Genomic DNA, 24,447 nt, shown 5'->3' on the forward strand with positions numbered 1-24,447 from the left:
GTTAACCATCAACACTTGATGCTCCTTCTTGATTTCTACCTCCGCAGCTTTCAGCATTGCGAAGAGCTCGGGAATAGTCTTGTTCATCCCTTGCATATTATAGTTCATCACGAAGCTCTTGTAGCTTGATGGCAGTGATTGGAGAATTCTGTCAATGACGCAATCATCTGGAAGATTAACTCCCATCTGAATCAAGTGATTATTATACCCAGACATTTTGAGTATATGCTCACTGACAGAACTGTTCTCCTCCATCTTGCAGCTATAGAACTTATTGGAGACTTCATATCTATCAATCCGGGCATTTGCTTGAAATATTAACTTCAACTCCTGGAACATCTCATATGCTCCATGACGTTCAAAACGTCGTTGAAGTCCCGATTCTAAGCCGTAAAGCATGGCACACTGAACTATTGAGTAGTCATCAGCTTTGCTCTGCCAGACGTTCATAACATCTGGTGTTGCTCCAGCAGCAGGCCTGGCACCCAACGGTGCTTTCAGGACGTAATTCTTCTGAGCAGCAATGAGGATAATCCTCAAGTTACGGACCCAGTCCGTGTAATTGCTACCATCATCTTTCAACTTTGCTTTCTCAAGGAACGCATTAAAATTCAACGGAACAACAGCACGAGCCATCTATCTACAATGAACATAAACAAGCAAGATACTATCAGGTACTAAGTTCATGATAAGTTTAAGTTCAATTAATCAAATTACTTAAGAACTCCCACTTAGATAGACATCCCTCTAATCCTCTAAGTGATCACGTGATCCAAATCAACTAAACCATAACCGATCATCACGTGAGATGGAGTAGTTTTCAATGGTGAACATCGTTATGTTGATCATATCTACTATATGATTCACGCTCGACCTTTCGGTCTCTGTGTTCCTAGGCCATATCTGCATATGCTAGGCTCGTCAAGTTTAACCTGAGTATTCTGCGTGTGCAAAACTGGCTTGCACCCGTTGTAGATGGACGTAGAGCTTATCACACCCGATCATCACGTGGTGTCTGGGCACGGCGAACTTTGGCAACGGTGCATACTCAGGGAGAGCGCTTCTTGATAATTTAGTGAGAGATCATCTTATAATGCTACCGTCAATCAAAGCAAGATAAGATGCATAAAAAGATAAACATCACATGCAATCAATATAAGTGATATGATATGGCCATCATCATCTTGTGCTTGTGATCTCCATTTCCTGAGCACCGTCATGATCACCATCGTCACCGGCGCGACACCTTGATCTCCATCGTAGCATCGTTGTCGTCTCGCCAATCTTATGCTTCCACGACTATCGCTACCGTTTAGTGATAAAGTAAAGCATTACATCGCGATTGCATTGCATACATTAAAGCGACAACCATATGGCTCCTGCCAGTTGCCGATAACTCGGTTACAAAACATGATCATCTCATACAATAAAATTCAGTATCATGCCTTGACCATATCACATCACAACATGCCCTTCAAAAACAAGTTAGACGTCCTCTACTTTGTTGTTGCAAGTTTTACGTGGCTGCTACGGGCTTAAGCAAGAACCAATCTCACCTACGCATCAAAACCACAACGATAGTTTGTCAAATAGACTCCGTTTTAACCTTCGCAAGGACCGGGCATAGCCATACTCGGTTCAACTAAAGTTGGACAGACAGTCGCCCGCAAGCCACCTATGTGCAAAGCACGTCGGGAGAACCGGTCTCGCATAAGCATACGCATAATGTCTGTCCGGGTCGTCTCGTCCAACAATACCGCCGAACCAAAGTATGACATGCTGGTAGGCAGTATGACTTATATCACCCACAACTCACTTGTGTTCTACTCGTGCATATAACATCATAACCATAAAACCTAGGCTCGGATGCCACTGTTGGGGAACACAGTAATTTCAAAAAAATTCCTACGCACACTCAAGATCATGGTGATGCATAGCAACGAGAGGGGAGAGTGTTGTCTACGTACCCACGCAGACCGACTGCGGAAGCGTTGACGCAACGTAGAGGAAGTAGTCGTACGTCTTCCCGATCCGACCGATCCAAGCACCGTTACTCCGGCACCTCTGAGTTCTTAGCACACGTACAGCTCGATGACGATCCCCGGGCTCCGATCCAGCAAAGCGTCGGGGAGGAGTTCCGTCAGCACGACGGCGTGGTGACGATCTTGATGTTATACTGTCGCAGGGCTTCGCCTAAGCACCGCTACAATATGATCGAGGTGGAATATGGTGGCAGGGGGCACCGCACACGGCTAAGGAACGATCTCAAGGATCAACTTCTGTGTCTAGGGGTGTCCCCTGCCTCCGTATATAAAGGATCCAAGGGAAGGGGCTGGCCGGCCAGGGGGGGGGGGGCGCCAGGAGAGTCCTACTCCCTCTGGGAGTAGGATTCCCCCCAATCCTAGTTGGAATAGGACTCCTTGAGGGGGGAAAGAGAGAGAGGGGGGCCGGCCACCTCTCCTAGTCCTAATAGGACTAGGGAAGGGGGAGGCGCGCGGCCACCTTGGGCTGCCCCTTTCTCCTTTCCACTAAAGCCCATTAAGGCCCATATAGCTCCCGGGGGGTTTCGGTAACCTCCCGGTACTCCGGTAAAATACCGATTTCACCCGGAACACTTCCGTTATCCAAACATAGGCTTCCAATATATCAATCTTTATGTCTCGACCATTTCGACACTCCTCGTCATGTCCGTGATCACATCCGGGACTCCGAACTAACTTTGGTACATCAAAATGCATAAACTCATAATAACTGTCATCGTAACGTTAAGCGTGCGGACCCTACGGTTCGAGAATAATGCAGACATGACTGAGACACATCTCCGGTCAATAACCAATAGCGGGACCTAGATGCCCATATTGGCTCCTACATATTCTACGAAGATCTTTATCGGTCAGACCGCATAACAACATACGTTGTTCCCTTTGTCATCGGTATGTTACTTGCCCGAGATTCGATCGTCGGTATCCAATACCTAGTTCAATCTCGTTACCGGCAAGTCTCTTTACTCGTTCTATAATACATCATCTCACAACTAACATATTAGTTGTAATGCTTGCAAGGCTTATGTGATGTGCATTACCGAGAGGGCCCAGAGATACCTCTCCGACAATCGGAATGACAAATCCTAATCTCGAAATACGCCAACCCAACATCCACCTTTGGAGACACCTGTAGAGCTCCTTTATAATCACCCAGTTACGTTGTGACGTTTGGTAGCACACAAAGCGTTCCTCCGGTAAACGGGGGTTGCATAATCTCATAGTCATAGGAACATGTATAAGTCATGAAGAAAGCAATAGCAACATACTAAACGATCGGGTGCTAAGCTAATGAAATGGGTCATGTCAATCAGATCATTCAACTAATGATGTGACCTCGTTAATCAAATAACAACACCTTGTTCATGATTAGGAAACATAACCATCTTTGATTAACGAGCTAGTCAAGTAGAGGCATACTAGTGACACTAAGTTTGTCTATGTATTCACACATGTATTATGTTTCCGGTTAATATAATTCTAGCATGAATAATAAACATTTATCATGATATAAGGAAATAAATAATAACTTTATTATTGCCTCTAGGGCATATTTCCTTCAAGGCCGCGCCCGGCCCAGGCCACGGCCGGCCCGGCCTCGCCGCCGAGCTCGAGCAGAGCAGCATGAGCCCCGAGCTCCACCGGCGCCGTCCTCGACCGGTGCTTCCGCCGCCTGCTGGTGCAGCGCGCCGCTGCCACCTCCGGCTATGACCCATCCCTGCTCCACGGAGGAAGTAGGCCTTCATGAGGCTCCCGTACACGATGCCATCGAGGACCGCCTCGCCACCAAGCTTGTCCTGCAGTTCTTGGTGCAGCTCCACTGTTTTCGCCCCATCCCCGGCTTCCACAAACCTGGCCATGAGGAGGCTGTAGACATGGGGATCCGGCCCGACGAACCCGGAGGCTAGCATCTCATCCTTGAGCGCGACGGCGTCGGCGAGGCGGCCGTGATCCGCGATGAGGCACCTGACGACGACCCGGTAGGCGGTCGGGGGGGGGGGCACGGGGGATCCGGGGCGGGCCATGAGGCGGAGGTGGAGGAGCGTGGCGTCGGGGAGGCGGCGGGCGGCGAGGGAGGAGAGGTAGAGCGCATGGGTGGCGGCAGTGGGCGGGACGACGGCCTGGAGGGCGAAGCAGTGGAGCGCGAAGAAGTCGTCGAGGGGGCGCGCGCGGAGGAGCGCGGCGAGGACGGCGACGCAGGTGAAGGAGGAGGGGCGACAGTTGGAGTGGAGCACGTGGCTGGTGAGCAGCGCGGACTCGTCGAGGTCGGGGCCCTGGGTGGTAGGGGAGAGGAGGGCGAGCGAAGGGAGCGGCTCCGTGAGGCGCACGGAGCTCGGGGAGGGCGGCGGGGCCGGGGGCGTCGCGACGAAGGCGCCCCGGCGGCGGGCGCGGCGGGAGGCCGCGGCCGAGGCGGCGTCGGCGTGGGCGAGCGGGAAGAGAGGAGAGAGGTTGTGTGAGGCCGACGGTGGGCCAAGCACAAGAAAAAGGCATCGCCGGCACGCCCAGCTGTTCCCCGGGGGGCTGGGTTTGGGGTGGAACCGGCGGCGTCAATTTTCTCTAAATCAAGCGAAAACTGAAGCTTTGGGGCGCGAGTGGGAGCATATTTTATTGCCGGCGCCGAAAAAGTGGCCGTAGGGGGCGTCTTGGGGGGAGGGGGGGCGGCTGGAGATGCTCTAACTGTCGAGAGGGTCTCCATTTCTTAGGCTAGAACAACAGCTCTCAAAGGTGCTGCCAATGGCGGGCAACACCCCCGGGATACCAATCGAAGCAAGGACATAACTCCATAGAACGCACGAAACTGAACAGCTCACAAGAGTCAAGATGATGATATACATCCTCCGGCGAAGAACCGCAAAGCACGCAGTTCTCGTTAAGTGAAAGGCTTCGTCTGGCGAGGCGATCAGCGGTCCAGGTCCTTTTCCGGATCACCAACCAGATGGCCATTTTGCAACGAATCATTCGGATATTGCGTATTTGCGTTCGCCCAGGTACAAATGGGGAATCCCTTGAAACGAGGCCTTGCACGCCGATTTGGATGGGAATCGACTAGGAGTAGAAGATTCCGAATTCCACTTACAACCATCCTCCTGGGCTGGAACGAATTGGACATCACTGATCCTCACAAAGTCTGTCGCATGGGACGCACCACTAGTCACCTCCTCGTTACAAAGACATTTGGTAGCTTTTGGAACGTGTTCTCGTTACAAAGACATTTGGTAGCTGATGGTGGCACTGTCACGGTGTCACTAGTGTGCACGGATAACTCATAACTTGGTGCTGGAATTAGGTCATGGTAAGCACTCAGACTTCTCAATAAAGAAACAACTTACTTTACCAGTGAGTGGATCACCACGAGAGAAAGCGAGACGACACTAGTTCAGAATTTCCCCTTTTCCCCCCGAGAGCTCCGACAAGAGGGTCGACAACCGGATAAAGAGCCACACCACGACCGATGATGCAAGTGCAACTAGCAGGCCGTTTGCCTTTCATCTACTAAAGCCAAGTGATTCCTGATAAGCAAGTGGAACCACGATTCAGCGAACACGAGAACGATCGGTCGAAAGTAGAAAGATAACCCGATTTCGGATTTCCCACCAGCACGGATGAATTCACATGCTGAAATTCGGGGTGCCTTTTCTAAATTTCAGTATCATATATATACTGCCACCGTTCTAGTTCACGGGTTAACTGCTGGCTAAGCAGAGATAAACGAAAAAAGAGAGTCAAATTCTGCAATTACATACGAAAAAATCATCTCTTCAGACAAAAGTTCCACGCGCCCGCACTACTTATGTACATTCCGCGCATCTCTTTCGGACGCTGCCACTGCAGCTTGCGGGTTGCAGTCTGCGTTGCTGATCTGCAACCCTACCACCGTTTACCACCATGATCATATAGTCTGAGCTTCTGCTGCCCGTCTTATCTGGTCTACTAACCGGAGTCCCGTCTTATCTGGTCTATTAACCGGAGTCACGGTAAGCCTGACGTGGCTGCACCGACTGGATGGAGCTGGAGGAGGAGTAGATGTCGACGGGGGCGCTGGTGCAGTTGCTGCTGGAGTCCACCACCCTGGTCTGACGGCGACCGCGGTGCCGGTCGAGGTACACCACGACGACGCTGATGTCGTCGTGGAAATGGCGCCGCACGCCCCGCTCTATCGTCCTCAGGTCATGCACACTGATCTCTCTCTTCTTCGTGGCCTCCTTCAAGGCGGACCGCACTAATCGGTTTGCTATACCCTGCAAAAGTGATTTCACACAAGTCATTTCATTTGTTCTAGCAGATCATTCATACGTGGAGGAAAACCTCCCCACATGAGATCATCAACTGGTATTGATATATCAGAACCTACCGTTCTTGGGTTCTTGAAGACAATTTGCACAGCATCATCATCGCTGAGATGCTCCCAAAGACCGTCCGAGGCAAATATTATAAACTGATCGTTTGGTTTGAGCTTGCGAACATGGATTTGTGGTTCAGCGCTAAGAGCAGGCCTCTTCAATGCAATAACAGGGCCGATCTGCCGAAATAATGGGTCCAAGCTATACTCCGGTTTCTTCAAGTATACATCACCAATGGATCTTGACACCTGATAGTACAACAATCAATTGTTAGCTCATGTTATCTATCTATCTTTTGCTCTGCTTTGCATTGAACTTCATATCATAGGTTCTCCTAACTCCTAAGAGGAAAAACTAACTGATGAGTGATGACAAAAAGGCAAGCGTAGGCTAATCACCAAACAATAACAAGTTTATTAGCTTCCCAACGATAAATGGAGCATCTTATCACCAAAAGAGAGAAACTGTATATGGACTATGATCCCAGGAATCCAGGATACGTTATGATCCCAGCAATCCTGGATAGTTTATGAACCCGGGAACCCAGGATACTTTGTGATCCCAGCAATCCTGGATGGATAGGTTATGAACCCAGGAATCCAGGACTGAGGATACTATGCAAAGTTGCAACCACCAGGATTGCTGCAATAGAGTGCAATTTCAGTGTTCGCTTTAAAGTGGAAAGAGGAAAATTCCTCAGTATGGTCAGCAAGTTTCCAAAAACACAGTGAATATCATCTTAAATTGGGATAGTTACCATTTCTGACATATGGCCTACTTCATCTAACCCCTTACACAAAGCTAACTAAGCTGAAGATTGAACAAAAGGGGTCAATTTCTTTCGAATTGTTACCTGGAAACCCACTCAAGGTCAATGACATTAGTTAAGCATATGGGATCTAATGGCTCTGCACTAGTACTACAAATTAGGGAGCTCTGAATCTGTGATGCAATTTCGTTGCAGTTTATCCCATATTTCAGTGTGCAAGCAAGCTACCAAAAAATCTAAATCAGGCAAACTGGCAGAGGAACCAAAAGCCGCAGATGTTATCTACAATCAGCTATATTTTGCCTCTAATCTCTGATGATTGGGAGGCATGAAATTAGTAAGATAAATTGGCATCCTCATCATCGGTCTCTCACCTGAATTATCCCCTTGATCCTCCAGGCCCCCCTGGTGTGCACCACGATCTGCGCGTCGTCCGGGTTGTGCGAGGAGACCTCCATCCGGACCTCCTCGGAGGCGACGTTGTGGTCGGTGGAGAGGCGCTCGGCGACGGCCACCCCGCCGCCGACGACGCGGCGGCCGAGGACGGCGCGGGAGTCGCCGAGGTTGGCGACGTAGAGCGTGTCCCCCGCGATGGCCCCGAGCAGGCAGCAGGAGCCGACGGCGGCCATCCGCGGGCGCTTGGGCCAGGCCTGGCGGACCTCGTGCAGGAAGTCCTCCTCCGCCGCGCCGAACGCCCTCCGGATCGCCTCCGCGGTCACGCCCCCCTGCTCCCTGGCGAAGCCTGCCGAGACAAGACAAGACGCGCAGGAAAATCAGCACCGCGCGCACGAGCATACAGAGAAACCGGGAGAAACTCAAATCGACGGAAGGGGAAGGGGAAGGAAGAGAGAAGAGCGTACGTACGTTGGACGTGGGGGAAGAGGGCGGAGCGGAGGAAGCGGGAGGCGTCGGGGCCGCCGTGGCCGTCGTAGACGCCGACGAGCGTGGCGGAGGGGGAGGCGAGCACCTGCGCCTGGTCCTCCATGACGAGGTTGGCCTGCGCGGCGGCCATGGAGAACTCCCCCGCCGCGTGCGGCCGCAGCTCCGTCTGCCAGAGCATGCCGTCCGCCGCCGCCGCGCCCGGCGGCCAGTGCCCGCAGCACCTCGCCACAGCCCTCAGCATCCTCCTTCACCACCAACTAGACAAAAATCTCCGGAATAGAGATCCGAACTCTGCCCCTCGCTCCCCGTAGTCGTCGTCTCGTCTCTCTGGTAACGAATGAATGAATGGGGACGGGACGAAATGGAAATGGAAGTGGAATGGGAATGGGAATGGGAATGGGGGGCTTGGGTGGGCGAGGGGTGGGTTAAGTAATAACGCCGGGCGGGCGAGGGGGACGGGGAAAGCGCGTGGGTGTGTGGGGCGAGGGGGTCTACGGTGGTTATCCCGTGCGCTGTCGCGTCGTAGGATTGGATGGATGGATGGATGGATGGATGGTTTGACTTGTCTCCTCCCGCCTTTCCTTTCCCCGGTGCGTCTTCTGGAATCTGTTGGTTTCCGACAGGTGGGCTCCCGCGTGCATCACTAATCGACTGACTATCGGCGGTGATAGGTCGTCGCCGCTATCTATCACATCTCAGCCTAATTATAACGGGGTGTCATAAACAATCCCTGCTGCAAGCAGCGGCGCGTCACGGCTTGCCCGTTGATGCTCTCCGAGTTTGCAGAGGTGGGCCCGGAGACCTGGCACGGCACGCAACGGGGGCGTGAGCGTGAGCGTGACCGTGGGTGACGAGGTGGCGACCACGACGACAAGAATGACTGGATCGAGGTAGATAAGTACGTACCGGTATAACAGGAATACGGGGAGATCCGGTCAAAAAAATAACAGGAAAACGGGAGGCGGTGCGGCATTGAGGAGGGAGCGGCCGGCCAGCTGCCTACGTACGCACGTAAAGAGATGATGGAAAGCAACCAACTCCGTTGAAAAGAAGTGAGCGGCGGCGAGTGTGCAGCAGGCGCCGCACGGGAATCATAACTTTGTTTGTTTCTAGTGGCCGTTTCTGGAACAAGAAAGGGCACGCTACTCTACTTGGAAAAAACCTTGTCGCGTGGAGGTGCACCCTACTTTTTTACCTCGGCTAAAGAGAGCACAAGTTGGCCTTGGCGAAGCCGGTCCGTGCACGCTCGGTGTCAGTGGTTCGGTCTTCCTCTCACCGAACGCAGGAGGTGCGTGGGAACGGAGCGGGTCCAACAGTGTGTGTGCGTGTGTCGTGCGCCCGCGGGATCGGAGGAACGACGTGCGCCCGGTCCGTCGCTACGTTCGCCGTCCCGGGCAAAGTTTCAGAATATCAGGGAATGAAAACGACGCTTCCGGAAAGTCCTCGAGGTCGACCATGCTTTTGCTATTGCTTCGCTTTGCTGCCGGCGCCCGTGCCACGCCCGTTCGACCGGGAGGGCGCTGTCCGGTCCGGTGGCCGTGCCCCCGCCGACCGCCGCGCCGCTTCACACGGGAGAGGCTCGCGCACGAGTCTGAACGTGGCTCAGTGGACACCGGTGACAAAAGCGGCGCTTTGGAGTACTCCTTTGTTATCTCCAGCTAGCCGGGCAAAGCAGGTGCTAAAAATAGTCAGGTTTATCGATCTGGGTTCAAACCGTAACGTACTCTCCTGTACAGGAAATCATCTGAGTACATCACACTCGGATGCGTCTGGATGCCCTCAAGGTTTTCATTTTTCTAGTGGTACTGACTTGGAGTTGAGGCAGCGCACGCGACAGGGACGCCGCGAGGTGGAGACGGACGAACGGTGCCACGTGGTTATCCTATCTCTACTATTAAAGAACAATCTGCCGTCGTCGTGATGGTTCGACCAACATCCCTCTCCCTGCTATCGTCAGAAAAAATAGCCACGATCAAAACCACCCACGATGGAAAAAACAGAGCACGCACAAAAAGATCGCAGAAGCAGTCCACGTTCCCTCGAAGCAAGCCTTGCTTCGCACAATTGAAAAAAAAAAGAAACAACCACGACCCACTACCGTCCCACGTCCCACATATCCTCTCCCAGTTTCCCCTACCTCTCGCTCCTGATCCATCCTCTCTCTCGATCTCGTGAGAAAAATCGCCGCCGCCGTCCCCCACACTCGTGTGCAAGTGCAACTGCCCATCTGCATCGCCGTCCGACGCCCTTGTACGACCTGCTTGCCTCTGCCACCGCAACAGCCGTCGGTTCCATGGACTACGCCGCCGACAACTTAGGAGGTTGACCCCTGTGGGGAAGCTGGCGGGAGGCCAACGCCGTCGAGGCGCTCGCCGCCGTGTCCGCCGCCACGAGGCGCGGGAATTCGGCAGCTTGCTGGCAGGGCCAGGGCTATCGGGTAGGAGAGCGACGCTTTCCAGAGCCTCACCGGTGAGCCCGTGTATTGCACCAGCGCCGCTGTATTGGGCGCGTTGGGAAGATCTTGGCGGCCCTTACCGTGTTCTTCCCGGTCGACGAGGAGGCCCGGCGCTACACTGCCTCCCCGACATCTCTCAAGACCCTCGTCTCGGTGCTCTCCCACGGTGACCTTGCCGCATGGGCCAGCGCCGCCATCGTCCTCCACAAGCTCGCCTCGTCCCCCGACTGGCACACCGTCGACGTCATCTCGAGGACGCCCGGCGTGTGCAGCGCACTCGTCGGCCTCGTCAGGAAACCCATGTCCCCGCAGGCCAACAAGGCCGCGCTCGTCACGGCCTACTACCTCGTCTTCGGCAGCAACCGCGCGGCCGCCCGCTTCGCCGAGCTAGGGCAGTGCTCGTCGTTGTGGAGCTCGTCCTGGACGTTGACAAGAGGACGAGCGAGAAGGCACTGGCCGTGCTGGACGGCGTCCTGTGCTGACACCGGCCTTGAGTCCGTGCGTGCGCACGCGCTGGTCGTGCCGTGCTGGTCAAGAAGATGTTGCGTCTCTGCGCTCTGGCGCCTCTGCCGTGCCGCGGACACTGGCGCCGGCGCGTGCTGCGATGAGGCGCTGCGTGTGGGCACCTTCAAGAAGCTGCTCCAGGTGGGCTGCGGCGGCGTGACCAAAGATCGGGCCAACGAGCTGCTCAATGGTTTCAGGGGCAGCGTAGAGTGCATCAAGACGGTGGACTTCAGGGGGCTCAAGAGGCCATTTTGATCGGTGTGAGTGATGAAGTTTTAGCTTCTGCTTTCACCCTTGTTTCGATTGTATTGGGAGCTAGATTGGATGTGTGGATAAAACATACACCAGGATGACTAGATTTTTTTTACCCCATAACTGAATACTCGTACACAGAATGATCAGCACAAAAGAGAACTGAACATTGTCATGTTTATTTATCTTCATAGTTTGAAAGTTATTTCGGGTTATTTACGATTTTGAAGTGATCCACACATTACAGAATTCCATCAAGAGTTGAGAAACATAAGTCTATTTTTGTGGTCATCATGATGTTGATAAACTCCTATATTCCTCTTTCTCTGAGTAGTATGCTCCAATTTTGGGGTCATCATGCGTATTGCAGCTTGAATCATGTTCAGTTCCTCTCTCTACACGTTTGGAAGTCAATCATGCATAGCAAGATAGAAAATCTATTTTTAATTAAGATGTCCATAAAAAACATTTACTTGTGAATATTTGAATAACGGAGCAAGATATGTAACCTTGCCTTCTCCCTGAAGAAATGATTCCCGTTGTGAATTAGGTCAATCTCGAACACCATATTTACTATTTAGTAGACCAACAACATGCTCTTATCATATTTGTGTATCCTTACTATTTTTCTTATTAAAGAAAGGATACAAGTATGATGGTGGAGAGCTTAGAATCTATTATGTGTGCACGTATTCCTCCAGTGTTGCGCTCACTCTTTTTCCATAGAGGCTCAACCAGGAGAAGCACCTGGGCCTATCACTCATGGACATACTTGTTCATGCATCTCAGAGGTAACACTCACCCTGCTTCAACAAAGTGATCATACTAGGGCGTTGGAGCATTCATAATCATGAAAATGTCTTCATATTTGATGGAGACATATTAGTTCAATGTTCGAAGTTACATTGGTTATACACGTGGCTACCCCATTCGAGATATACAAGGGGAGTTGATGATTGTATGTCCCTTTGTTGGTATGTCGTCGTCGCAACTCACTATTTCTCTAGACACATGTGCACCATTTCATATATCTTCTAATGTTTTGAAGAAGTGACCAAGCGATAGTTAGGGCAAAATGACTAACATTTGAATTGACGACAATGATAAAGCAAAGATGGATGAATTCTATGGATGTGGAGAGGAGGAACGACCGGGAGAAAGCCGCTTTTTCTAGATGCAAGGAAGGTCGTGGAAGAGATGATGGCATAGGAAGCTAAGGACACACTTCTAATTTGTAAAATATACATCAGGGGTCTCTCTTACTCACGTTAAAAAGAGACGTGATAGAGAAAGCAACGGGAGAAAGAATTGCTAGTCGCTATTATATCGATCAATATCCGTCATGTTTGACATGCACTTCTGAATTAGAACAATGATCGATGTATACATTTTTTTAAGTCTCGTGGCAACGCACGGGCATTCAACTAGTACTACGTACTGCGAGGATGATGGGACATGGCTCGATACGGCGTACGTACAGCGACGAGATACGTACTCACTACTAGAAGGCGGATCGGGCATTGAATGCGCCAGCTGAAAAGAGCGGCGGGCGAGAAGAACAGGCCGCTTGCCCTCTTGTTTGACGGACGCGACACGTACGGGAAGAAGGCGGGAATAATTTCTAACCGTTTGTTTTGCTCAGCTGCTTGCACGGTCGAGGCAGCGCAGCAAAGGCTGGCCGTATACCCTGCTCTGCCTTCGTGGTCTGCCTGGCACCGATCTTCAGAGTCGTGGTAAGAAAATTCTCTGCTCACTCAAGATTCTTGGTTGTAAGTACTTCTCGCAAAAAAAAAAGATTATTGGTTGTACTATATGCTACTCCCTCCCCGCAAAAAAAAGTACTAGAACTATACTAGTAGTACTCCAGGTAATCAACGGTGTAAAAAATGTTATTGCTCCAGATAATTAAGGAGTAGTGGTGGCTTTCACTGCGGTACAGCTGTGATGATAAGTGGACTTTGAGGCCGCCGGGGCATGATAGGCAGGTAGTGGCGGCAGATATTTACGTGGCGGAGCCCGAGGCGAGACGTGTCGACCGCTCCAGAAAAAGCGAGCGGGGACGGCAACGTGAGGGCGGTGGCCATGACCGGTCGGTCGGCGGGTCCAGCCCAGCTCCTCCTCGGCGGTGGATTGGACGATTCACACCGGTTCTTTCCTCCCTCGACGCACGGGCAGCAACGAGAGCGCAACTTGGCCTCCTCCCGGCGAAATGCCGGAGAAAAGCGCCGGCCCCGCAGTTCTTCTTCGCTCGGCGAAACACACGAGTGTCTCTGTGATGTGCCGCTACGTGCAACGAACGAACGAGCCCTTTCAAACCAAACCACTTGGAAAACGACGCGGCCAGAAAGTGGCCGAGGTCGACGGCTCGCTTGCTAAATGCTACTCCCTCCGTTCCGAATTATTTGTCTTAGATTTGTTTAGATACAGAGGTATCTAGCACTAAAATATGTCTAGATACACCGGTATTTAGACAAATCCAAGACAAATAATTCAGAACGAAGGGAGTAGTATACTACTATAGTCAGCTGCTGGTGTCACGGGAGGTGCACCACGCCGCCCACAGGAAAAGACCAAGGAGCAGAGCAGAGGAACCGCGTCCGCCGCTCCTGGCGAGTCCGAGGAATGTAGGTGGATCCGTAGATGGTGGCAACCAGTGTAGCGCTACTGCTACTTGAGGGACTGACTAGTGCTCGGCTCGCCGGGCAAGCAGGTGCAGGTCGTCACTTTCTCTACGCGGGAAACTCGCGTCCAGAACGTACTAGTATTTGGATTGGAGAAAGCCCAACGGCGTCCCAAGCTTTGGATCACGGAAAAACGGCCGGCCACGCGTGATTCGTCTCCGTGTTCCAACTTCCAAGTACTCCCTCTGGTCCTTTTTACTCCGCAGATTAGCTTTGACTCAAGTCAAAGTTTGCTAAGTTTGACCAAATTTATATTAGAAAATATTAACATCTATAACATCTAATAAATATAATATGAAAATATATTCCGAGATGGATCTATTAATAAATGTGTTGTTAATAATTTTTTGTATAAACTTGGTCAAAGTTGGATGAGGTTGACTTCAGACAAACCTAATGTGCAGAGTAAAAAGGACCGGAGGGAGTAATTTCAGTGTAGCGTGCCCGCTGGGCTGACCCGACGACACGCACGCTCCGTATAATAATTACTGTTTGCAAGCGTCACCGCAGGACAGAACTACACAATGCCCTCAGATTCAAGCCTGGTCGTACCAACCAATCTTATCTGATGCCTCCAGTACTGGATCTGTGGATGTACCTGAAAAACGACGAGAAAAATCCCAGCCACTTGAGAGCATCAAATGCATAGCAAAGCGTGGGTGGATGATAAAACAAGAGTGCAACAAGTTTTGTGTTACCCCTTGAGAGCATCAAGGCACGCCGTGTGAGCCTGCATCGACATGCAACATATGGTATACATGCGGCCCTCTTCGTTTCTATTCCCGTTTGAAAGTGCAACTATCCTTTGGTGTTTTTGATGATTCTTAATAATATGTAGCTCATTGAACTAATGCTCTTTCAAGATGCTCATTTCAGAAAGTTCAATGATTGGCATGGCATGGATTAGGAATGTGGACCCCTCAAAATGCTAAGGACACACATTGCCTCAAACTCAAGACTCTACATTTTCATTTTAGTGATCCAAGATCACATTGAGTTCATAGGAAAAGCCAATACTATCAAAAGGGGATGAGGTGTTGCTTAATGGCTTGCTTGCTCAAAATTCTTAGTGATATGCTCCAAAACCCCTCAACCACTTTCTCATATCCACATATGTCCCAAACCAAAAGTCAATCTCGGCCCCACCGATTTGATCTATCATGCGCCACCGAGTTCACTTGACATAGCCATAGCCAAAAACCCTAATCAGTTCGACCTCACCGATAGGGATCTCGGTCTCACCGAGATGGGATTGCAAACTCTCTGTTTTCCTTTGTAACGTTTCGGCCTAACCGAGATGAGCGATCGGTCCCACCAAGTTCGCAATGCAAACTCTCTGTTTTCCTTTCATAACGTTTCGGTCTCACCGAAATGAGCGATTCGGTCCCATCGAGTTTGCCTGACCAACTCTTTGTTTGCCTATTACAGAAATCGGTCTCACCGAGTTTATGTGATCGGTTTCACCAAGATTATGTTATGCCCTAACCCTAATGAAATCGGCCCCACCGAGTTGACATGTCGGTCCCACCGAAAAGACTAACATTCACATTTTGAATTGAATCGGTCAGATCGAGTTTCATGATTCGGTCCCATCGAGTTTGGTAAATTATGTGTAATGATTAGATTTTGTGTGAAGGCTATATATACCCCTCCACTCACTCTTCATTCTTGGAGAGAGCCATCAGAACGTGCCTACACTTCCAACATACATTTTCTGAGAGAGCCACCTACTCATGTGTTGAGACCAACATATTCCATTCCAACCACAAGAATCTTGATTTCTAGCCTTCCCCAAGTTGCTTTCCACTCAAATCATCTTTTCACCAAATCCAAATCTGTGAGAGAGAGTTGAGTGTTGGGGAGACTATCATTTGAAGCACAAGAGCAAGGAGTTTATCATCAACACACCATCTATTACCTTTTGGAGAGTGGTGTATCCTAAATTGGTTAGGTGTCACTTGGGAGCCCCCGACAAGATTGTGGAGTTGAACCAAGGAGTTTGTACAGGCAAGGAGATCGCCTGCTTTGTGAAGATCTACCCTAGTGAGGCAAGTCCTTCGTGGGTGATGGCCATGGTGGGATAGAAAAGGTTGCTTCTTCGTGGATCCTTCATGGGTGGAGCCTTCCGTGGACTTGCGCGGCTGTTACCATTCGTGGGTTGAATTCTCCATCAACGTGGATGTACGATAGCACAACCTATCGGAACCACGCCAAAAATCTCCGTGTCTACATTGCATTTGTTCCCTCCAAACTCCTCCCTTTAGTGCAATATTTTTATATTCCGCTGCTATACTCTTAGACTTGCATGTGTAGATTGATTGCTTGACTTGTGCTAAGTTGCTAAAATCTGCGAAGACATAAAATTAGGAAAATGCTAGATTTTTATTTGGTCGAGTAGTCTAATCACCCCCCATCTAGACATACTTTCGATCCTACACCATTATGCTTGCACGTCCATTTGCATATCCATTTGCCCATATGCTTGCATCCTATTCATTTGTAGGCATTCCAAACTTTGGAGGCATTCAAGGTGAAGGAAATATGCCCTAGAGGCAATAATAAAGTTATTATTTATTTCCTTATATCATGATAAATGTTTATTATTCATGCTAGAATTGTATTAACCGGAAACATAATACATGTGTGAATACATAGACAAACAATATGTCACTAGTATGCCTCTACTTGACTAGCTCGTTGAATCAAAGATGGTTAAGTTTCCTAGCCATAGACATGAGTTGTTATTTGATTAACGGGATCACATCATTAGGAGAATGATGTGATTGACTTGACCCATTCCATTAGCTTAGCACTTGATCGTTTAGTTTGTTGCTATTGCTTTCTTCATAACTTATATATGTTCCTATGACTATGAGATTATGCAACTCCCGTTTACCGGAGGAACACTTTGTGTGCTACCAAACATCACAACGTAACCGGGTGATTATAAAGGTGCTCTACAGGTGTCTCCGAAGGTATTTGTTGGGTTGGCGTATTTCGAGATTAGCATTTGTCACTCCGATTGTCGGAGAGGTATCTTTGGGCCCTCTCGATAATGCACATCACTCAAGCCTTGCAAGCATTGCAACTAATAAGTTAGTTGCGGGATGATGTATTACGGAACGAGTAAAGAGACTTGCCGGTAATGATATTGAACTAGGTATTGAGATACCGACGATCAAATCTCGGGCAAGTAACATACCGATGACAAAGGGAACAATGTATATTGTTATGCGGTCTGACCGATAAAGATCTTCGTAGAATATGTAGGAGCCAATATGAGCATCCAGATTCCGCTATTGATTATTGACCGGAGACGTGTCTCGGTCATGTCTACATAGTTCTCGAACCCGTAGGGTCCGCACGCTTAAAGTTCGGTGACGATCGTAATTAGGGTTTTTGTGTTTTGATGTACCGAAGGTTGTTTGGTGTCCCGGATGTGATCACGGACATGACGAGGAGTCTCGAAATGGTCGAGACATAAATATTGATATATTGGAAGCCTATATTTGGATATCGGAAATGTTCCGGGTGAAATCGAGATTTTACCGGAGTACCGGAGGGTTACCGGAACCCCTCGGGGGTTATTGGGCCTACATGGGCCCTAAGGGAGAAGAGGAGGACCGGCCAGGGCAGGCCGCGCGCCCCCTCCCCCCTAGTCCGAATAGGACAAGGAAGGGGGGCGGCGCCCCCCTTTCCTCTTTCTCCCTTCCCCCTTCCTTTTCCAACAAGGCAAGAGGGGGGAGTCCTACTCCCGGTGGGATTAGGACTCCTCCAGGCGCACCCCTTGGGCCGGCCGCACCTCCCCCTCTCCCTCCTTTATATACGAGGGCAAGGGGGCACCCCATGACACACAAGTTGATCCTCGTGATCGTTCCTTAGCCGTGTGCGGTGCCCCCTTCCACCATATTCCACCTCGGTCATATCGTAGCGGTGCTTAGGCGAAGCCCTGCATCGGTAGAACATCATCACCATCATCACGCCATCGTGTTGACGAAACTCTCACTCAACACTTTGCTGGATCGGAGCTCGAGGGACATCACCGAGTTGAACATGTGCAGAACTCGGAGGTGTCGTACGTTCGGTACTTGGATCGGTCGGATCGGGAAGACGTACGACTACTTCCTCTACGTTGTGTCAACGCTTCTGTTGCTGGTCTACGAGGGTACGTAGACAACACTCTCCCCTCTCGTTGCTATGCATCACCATGATCTTGCGTGTGCGTAGGAATTTTTTTGAAATTACTACGTTAACCAACAGTGGCATCCGAGCCTAGGTTTTATGCGTTGATGATGTGCACGAGTAGAACACAAGTGAGTTGTGGGCGATATAAGTCATACTTCTTACTAGCATGTTATACTTTGGTTCGGCGGTATTGTTGGATGAAGCGGCCCGGACCGACATTACGCGTACGCTTACGCGAGACTGGTTCTACCGACGTGCTTTGCACACAGGTGGCTGGCGGGTGTCAGTTTCTCCAATTTTAGTTGAACCGAGTGTGGCTACGCCCGGTCCTTGCGAACGTTAAAGTAGCACCAACTTGACAAACTATCGTTGTGATTTTGTTGCGTAGGTAAGAACGATTCTTGCTCAGCCCATAGCAGCCACGTAAAACTTGCAACAACAAAGTAGAGGACGTCTAACTTGTTTTTGCAGGGCATGTTGTGATGTGATATGGTCAAGACGTGATGAGATATAAGTTGTTGTATGAGATGATCATGTTTTGTTGAAGTTATCGGCAACTGGCAAAATCCTTATGGTTATCTCTCTATTGCATTATGAGAACCCGGAATTAACTTCCAGACCCTCTTGTGTATATTTGTCAACCCCAGGATTATTGTTGACAACATAGCGAAATGATATCATTGCAGAATACGTAAAATAATTACAAGTAGTATATTTGTCACAAGACATACCTAGTGAGATGTCTCATGACATTTACAATCAGAAAACAGCGGAAAGTAAAATGCGTAGTGACTCCATCTCAGCCACAGGCAGTCGATGTAGTCCACGTGACCTCACTCCTATAGATCGCCATAGTAGTCGTAGTCATCACCTTCGTCTTCATGGAACTCTGTTGTCAACAAAATTATTGCCATGAGTACATTACGTACTCAACATGCCTCCCTCGGGGAAAGACCTAATAGCTACAAGTGACTTCAAAGGAAGGCTATATGGCTCATTTGCATAAAGCTAATTTTATTTGACAAATAAAGCAGTTGGATAAAAGCAGTTTTTGATGAGAATGTGTTTTATCTCCAGAATAGCTTTCATCAAAGTGAGGATCCTCGATCAACTCACACTCTTCATAGGTTCCAAGAATAGGGGTAAAGAGGGAATAAGCAAGACAGGTCCTGTATGTCGAGAAAGATTCATGTGCTGTCCTTGACCGTGGACACGGCTATTCGAATAGTTTTACACTCTGCAGAGGTTGTACACTTTACCCACATGACACAATCCCGACTTGTTGCCACTAGCCGTCGCTAGCGTAGTACACCATCTGGTATACCGGCAGGGAGATTGTGACGAGGCCTTTGGACTAGATCCCCTAAAGATGTGACATGCCCACCGGGTCTGGCGCACGGAACTGACAGTACGTCCTCAAACCGGTCCCCCCATCTATGCCGAGGATACTCCTCGCAAGGCAGATATCCCATCTGCGGTACGGTGACATCGACACCTAAGGCTGACTAGCTTACTTAACCAAGCCAGTGCCCATATAGCATGTGGTTGTACTGTTATCACAATCTTCAAATCCAAGACTTATTAGGCCTCATGCGGCACGGACGACTGATTGCCCCTTTCAACTCGTGAAGGGAGGCCAATCGCTCCTTCAATCCTTGATTTAGCTGTCGCCCGCGCTAGTATTCAGATGGTAAGTTTCACCCAGAGTAGAAGAGGATAGAGAAGGTTAACAAGGGCCAACGGGCCTAGCTCGGCATTAAGTTTCAACTGTCAATGACTCAGAGATCATTCAACAAGGCACCTATAGGGTGATAAGCATGGCTAAGCATTTCTACTCTACGGGAACCTTATACTTCTACTCAAGTGTCAAGTAAATAGGCGACAAGCGGATCAAGGTAATGTGTCAATCGACACGCTAGCTACGAGAATTAAAATAGCATGCACAATAGTAATAATAAAACTCAATGCAATTTTGTAAACCATAGGATAAGTATGATCAAAGAAGGAGGCATGCCTTCGTGTTGAGTCCTTCTTCGGTAACCTGTTTCTGTCCATGTCCAACATCGTCGTCACTCCCTACTCGTCGTAACGATAGCAAAGACAAACCATAAATACCAAAGCAAAAGTAAATCCAAATAACATCCAAAACAATTAAGACTGGATGGATAGCAAGATATTGATCAGATGGAGATTCCAAAAGAGATAACATGATTGGAAGGTAAGTAGAGGACTCAATGAATTGACAGGCTTTAGGTTGACGATGGATAATCAGGGCTTGTCAACAAGACTAACGTCTCGGTACAAACTATGCTATTGACCACATGTAGTGCCCACTACACATCACGACTAACTATATAAGAAACTACTATATAACCAACACAATGGCATCCACACACATGAAGTGGAAGCACCCTATGCATTTAACTAAATGATCACAACATGGAATGAAAAGGTAAGAGTTAACCACAAATAAATATTTAGATAGAATCTAAATACTTAAAATGGTCAACAATAGCCAAACATATACACCAACTATATAAAAATTCAAAAGCAAGTGTTCCATAAGACAAACAAACACACATTACAAACCATACTAGTTAAGCAATCATACATCACTCAACAACATGAATCGAATTAACCTAGGTCTAACCCTATAACATTATTAATATAAAATAGGATCAACTCTATTATAACAAACCAAGTCATTTGTCAAACAATTAACAAGAAACTATACAAGACATGGAACAAAAGAGTGAACTACTATCCAGGCATGATATGATTAAGATTAATAATCAACCACAAGTAAATATTTGGATGTATCCAAATATTCTATAATGGTTAACAATAAGCAAAGACTAAACGCAAATCATAACAACTATTAGCAAGCATTTCTATGACAAAAGACAAACCAATGCTATCACAAAAAAATGGAAAATTAAATAACCAGACACATCATACAAGGCATGTGAGTATAGAATCGTGAAGAGGTCTTATCTAATAACAAAAGCATTAAACATATGAGTGACCATGAGAAGATACTAAACTAGGACACTCTTTATAATAAAGGAAACAACTAATATCCAAATGACCTCTAGCAAAAATATTACCACAACATGATTAACAACAAAGCAACAATATGCACCAAGCATACGAGAAGGACACAACTCAACTATTGAAAGGTGAACTATCCTAATCATGTGATGAGCTAATGCAACATGTGCCAAACACTCATAACACTAACATGAGACAAGTCAAGCATATATGAGCACCACAAGTATAACTATAACACATGGAATATAATAACACATGAAAGATAACTAGCATGACTTGATGTCTAGACTTAGGCATACCACAAATGCAACAGTAAGCTAAACCAGATATGATGCTAAGCATGGATGATCATGACACGAGATACCAAAATATGCTATTAATAAAATGCAATGTGTAACTATGAGATAACCTAGTTGATAACAACTGACCTAAAGATCAAGCACGGCGTTAGCATACAACAATACCATGCTAGTTATGATATATGAGAACATGGAAGCATACTAAGCACGTAGGAAAGTATAGAACTAGATCATCTCATCAACCAAATCAACATGTGTTATAGAAGCATGAATAACAAGATGACATGCATTTCTATGTAGTCATCATACACTTGCAAATATATAAAAGGTACACAACTAAGCATCATACAACACACAGATTGGTACACACACGCGTTATGCAATGAAGTTGTATAATCGATCATCATGACATGGTATTGATAAGGCAAGAAATTCCTAAATAAAAGAATGTATGGTATCAACAAATCACTATGATATATCTACCAAGTAAACATTAACCAAATGTATGAACATAAGGTACAAACTACCAATGATATAACACATGGTAGGCATACAACCAAATATGCCTTCTACTTGAGTAAATATTAATATGACATGTCAATCAACTAAGCATGCATAGCTACTATCCTAGGTAAATATAACACGGTTGCTAATTACCAAGAAACAATAAACTGAACTCTATGTCACAATGAATAAATTATATATAAAATGCAAATATAACAATGACATAAAGCAACTATCCATGCAACACTAAACAATAAACATCTACAAAATCGCGTTAACAATTACTCAAAAGTTGCTACTAAAATAACACATAAAACATGACATGTCACACAACTTAGGAAAGTGAGAAAGTGATCTTGAACCACGCATGATGCGATAGATAATTAAAATGCTAATAGAGTGCCTACAACAAGTAATTCATCACAACCATGGCTATGTTCTAAGTTAACATGCCAATTCAAGACAACTACTATAAAGAAACTAAACAACAAAATAATAGATTGACGGATCACTATCATAGGCATGACATGATTTTGAATATGTAAAACACACATGCTACATGGATGTAAATGAATATAGAAAATATACCTAAGATATATTCATGCTAAACAAAAGAAATAATCGAAACATGAAATATTCCATTATTCGATACATAAAGCAAAGTTTAGAATAATTCCACATAAATATAACCATGTCGAGCGTTCACCAATTATTGTACGTTCGCAAACAATAAGTATCAAACATAACCAAAATAATGATAATAAGATTACACTAATAATGCTCCAAATCTAATTAAAATAATAACACGCGCCAATCATGTATGAGGGATGATAACTAATGCACCAATCAACTCCTACACAAGGTAATAACTCGAAGGAACTAATAGAAAGGCATATCATACTTTTAGATGATGCACAAAGTTATCTACACGAAATGCTACAAAAAAATAAAACGCACCTTCAAATCAATCGAGTAAACCATTTGATACTCCTAGGCATAACGAGAGACATAGAAATAACATACCAATAGAAAAGTTTTACCAACACAAAACCTATTTGGATTCCATAAATAAAAAAACGACTAAGATTATATCTCTTCTACCGATCACAAGATAGAACCCACAATCTAACCCCATCACTGGATTTCTACGGTCATATGGAGAATTTTATCTATTGGGCTCAAAGTCATATGATGAACAAAACTAAAGAATTATGCCTATGCCATCGAATCGAATTCGGTTTTGGACACACGCGGCCAACGACAGAGATAGGTTGAATCATGATGTCTACGGGATACACTAGGTGATGACAAGTAAGCATGCAAAAGGAATTTCATAGAGGCTCACCGAGTTTGATGGAACAATGCGACGAACTTGATGAACAGTGTACGCGGACATGCATAATTCTTCGTGTGTGCTTGACGGATCGCGTTCCTTCTTCCCTGAATGGAATCATGGTGTCGAGGGGAACCTTCTGGCGCAAGGGCACGGATGGGGAGGGCCTGCATCAACCGGATGGAGAATTGGTATCCATGGTGCATCATTCGTTGGACAGAGTTTCTGGAGACAGAGAGGAAGGGAGAAGGCTGGGTGTCACGAGAATTGGAAAAGGAGGTGGAGGCGCATAGCATGGTGCCTGCAGTTTTGGAAAGGAATGAGATTTAAGGTAAGTTAGAGGAGGGGCTGTTTCTCTTATGTACGTTAAGTTTCTAGTCTCTGCAGATTGTGAACGTACAGAGGAAGAAAAGAAGAGGAGGCGTGAGAGGAATAGGAAGGGAGGAAGCATTAAAGGAAGGTGCAGAGTTTCTATGTGTGTACGTAGGTGGCAGTTGAGATTTCATCTTCTGTGAGTTGTGAACCTACAAGGAGGAGAGGGGTTCCTTGGTTGGGAGAGATGGGCCACTTCGGCCAGGCCCATGGGGAAGAAAAAAATAAAGAAGGAGTGGTTGGGTAGGAAATAGAGAAAAACAAAATAAAAACAAAAGAAAGATATGGGTTTGGTCCAATTCGGTTGGGAGGAAAAATGTAGGATGCGCACACACGGAAGAGAGAAGATGCTGGGTAGGAATTCTGTACAGAGTATGACAACAAGAAAAAGAAAATCTAGAAAGAAATTAAAAGCTCGAATACATATCAAATGAACTGAGATGTCCAAGAAAGTGTAGACTCGCATATTTAAATATGCCGAAGACAAATTTAAAAACCAGTTAAAACAAAAGATCAAAACACAAATTTAATTTAAGTTGACATTAGTTCAAATTAAATCCACTAACTTTATGAAAACTTAATTTAAGCTTTTATTAACAAATAAAACAAACGAAACTTTCTCGTCCTGATTTTTGGAAAACTTTTTCTTAAACATTCCGAGAATCGGGATGTTACATGCATAAGATGCAAGCGCCAAATAATTGCTTTACTTTATCGCTATGCGATAGCAATAGTTGCAAGAGCAATTGTTGGCGAGACAACCATGTGACGACACATT

The 24,447-nt window shown here is 47.4% G+C and overlaps 1 protein-coding gene, 1 long non-coding RNA gene and 1 pseudogene across 2 annotated transcripts; 1 reads left to right on the forward strand and 2 right to left on the reverse strand.

Moving 5' to 3' along the window:
• Nucleotides 1-5,674: 5,674 nt before the first annotated feature.
• LOC123105110 (probable protein phosphatase 2C 34) lies at nt 5,675-8,429 on the reverse strand. Its single transcript, XM_044527102.1, has 4 exons — nt 8,016-8,429; nt 7,526-7,893; nt 6,394-6,630; nt 5,675-6,280 (listed from the first exon to the last, which is right to left on the reverse strand). The coding sequence occupies exons 1-4, from the start codon at nt 8,272-8,274 to the stop codon at nt 6,002-6,004; spliced, it is 1,143 nt and encodes a 380-aa protein (XP_044383037.1). The 5' UTR covers nt 8,275-8,429; the 3' UTR covers nt 5,675-6,001.
• A 1,377-nt stretch (nt 8,430-9,806) lies between these two features.
• LOC123101610 (U-box domain-containing protein 21-like) lies at nt 9,807-11,396 on the forward strand (annotated as a pseudogene).
• Nucleotides 11,397-18,762: 7,366 nt separating this feature from the next.
• Nucleotides 18,763-23,598, reverse strand: LOC123107865 (uncharacterized). The gene is made up of 2 exons (XR_006451777.1): nt 23,310-23,598; nt 18,763-18,999 (listed from the first exon to the last, which is right to left on the reverse strand). It is a non-coding gene; the product is annotated as an uncharacterized lncRNA (long non-coding RNA).
• Between the last annotated feature and the right edge of the window lie 849 nt (nt 23,599-24,447).

This window comes from Triticum aestivum, chromosome 5A, assembly GCF_018294505.1.
Source record: "Triticum aestivum cultivar Chinese Spring chromosome 5A, IWGSC CS RefSeq v2.1, whole genome shotgun sequence".
Taxonomy (NCBI): Eukaryota; Viridiplantae; Streptophyta; class Magnoliopsida; order Poales; family Poaceae; genus Triticum; species Triticum aestivum.

Bases quoted from the DNA above. Each gene is read 5' to 3' on its own strand.
- LOC123105110 (XM_044527102.1), bottom strand. From the start codon at position 8,274: ATGCTGAGGGCTGTGGCGAGGTGCTGCGGGCACTGGCCGCCGGGCGCG. The intron at 7,894-8,015 runs GTACGTACGCTC...TTGTCTCGGCAG, and splicing joins CCTCTTCCCCCACGTCCAAC to GCTTCGCCAGGGAGCAGGGG. The intron at 6,631-7,525 runs GTGAGAGACCGA...TTGTACTATCAG, and splicing joins GGATCAAGGGGATAATTCAG to GTGTCAAGATCCATTGGTGA.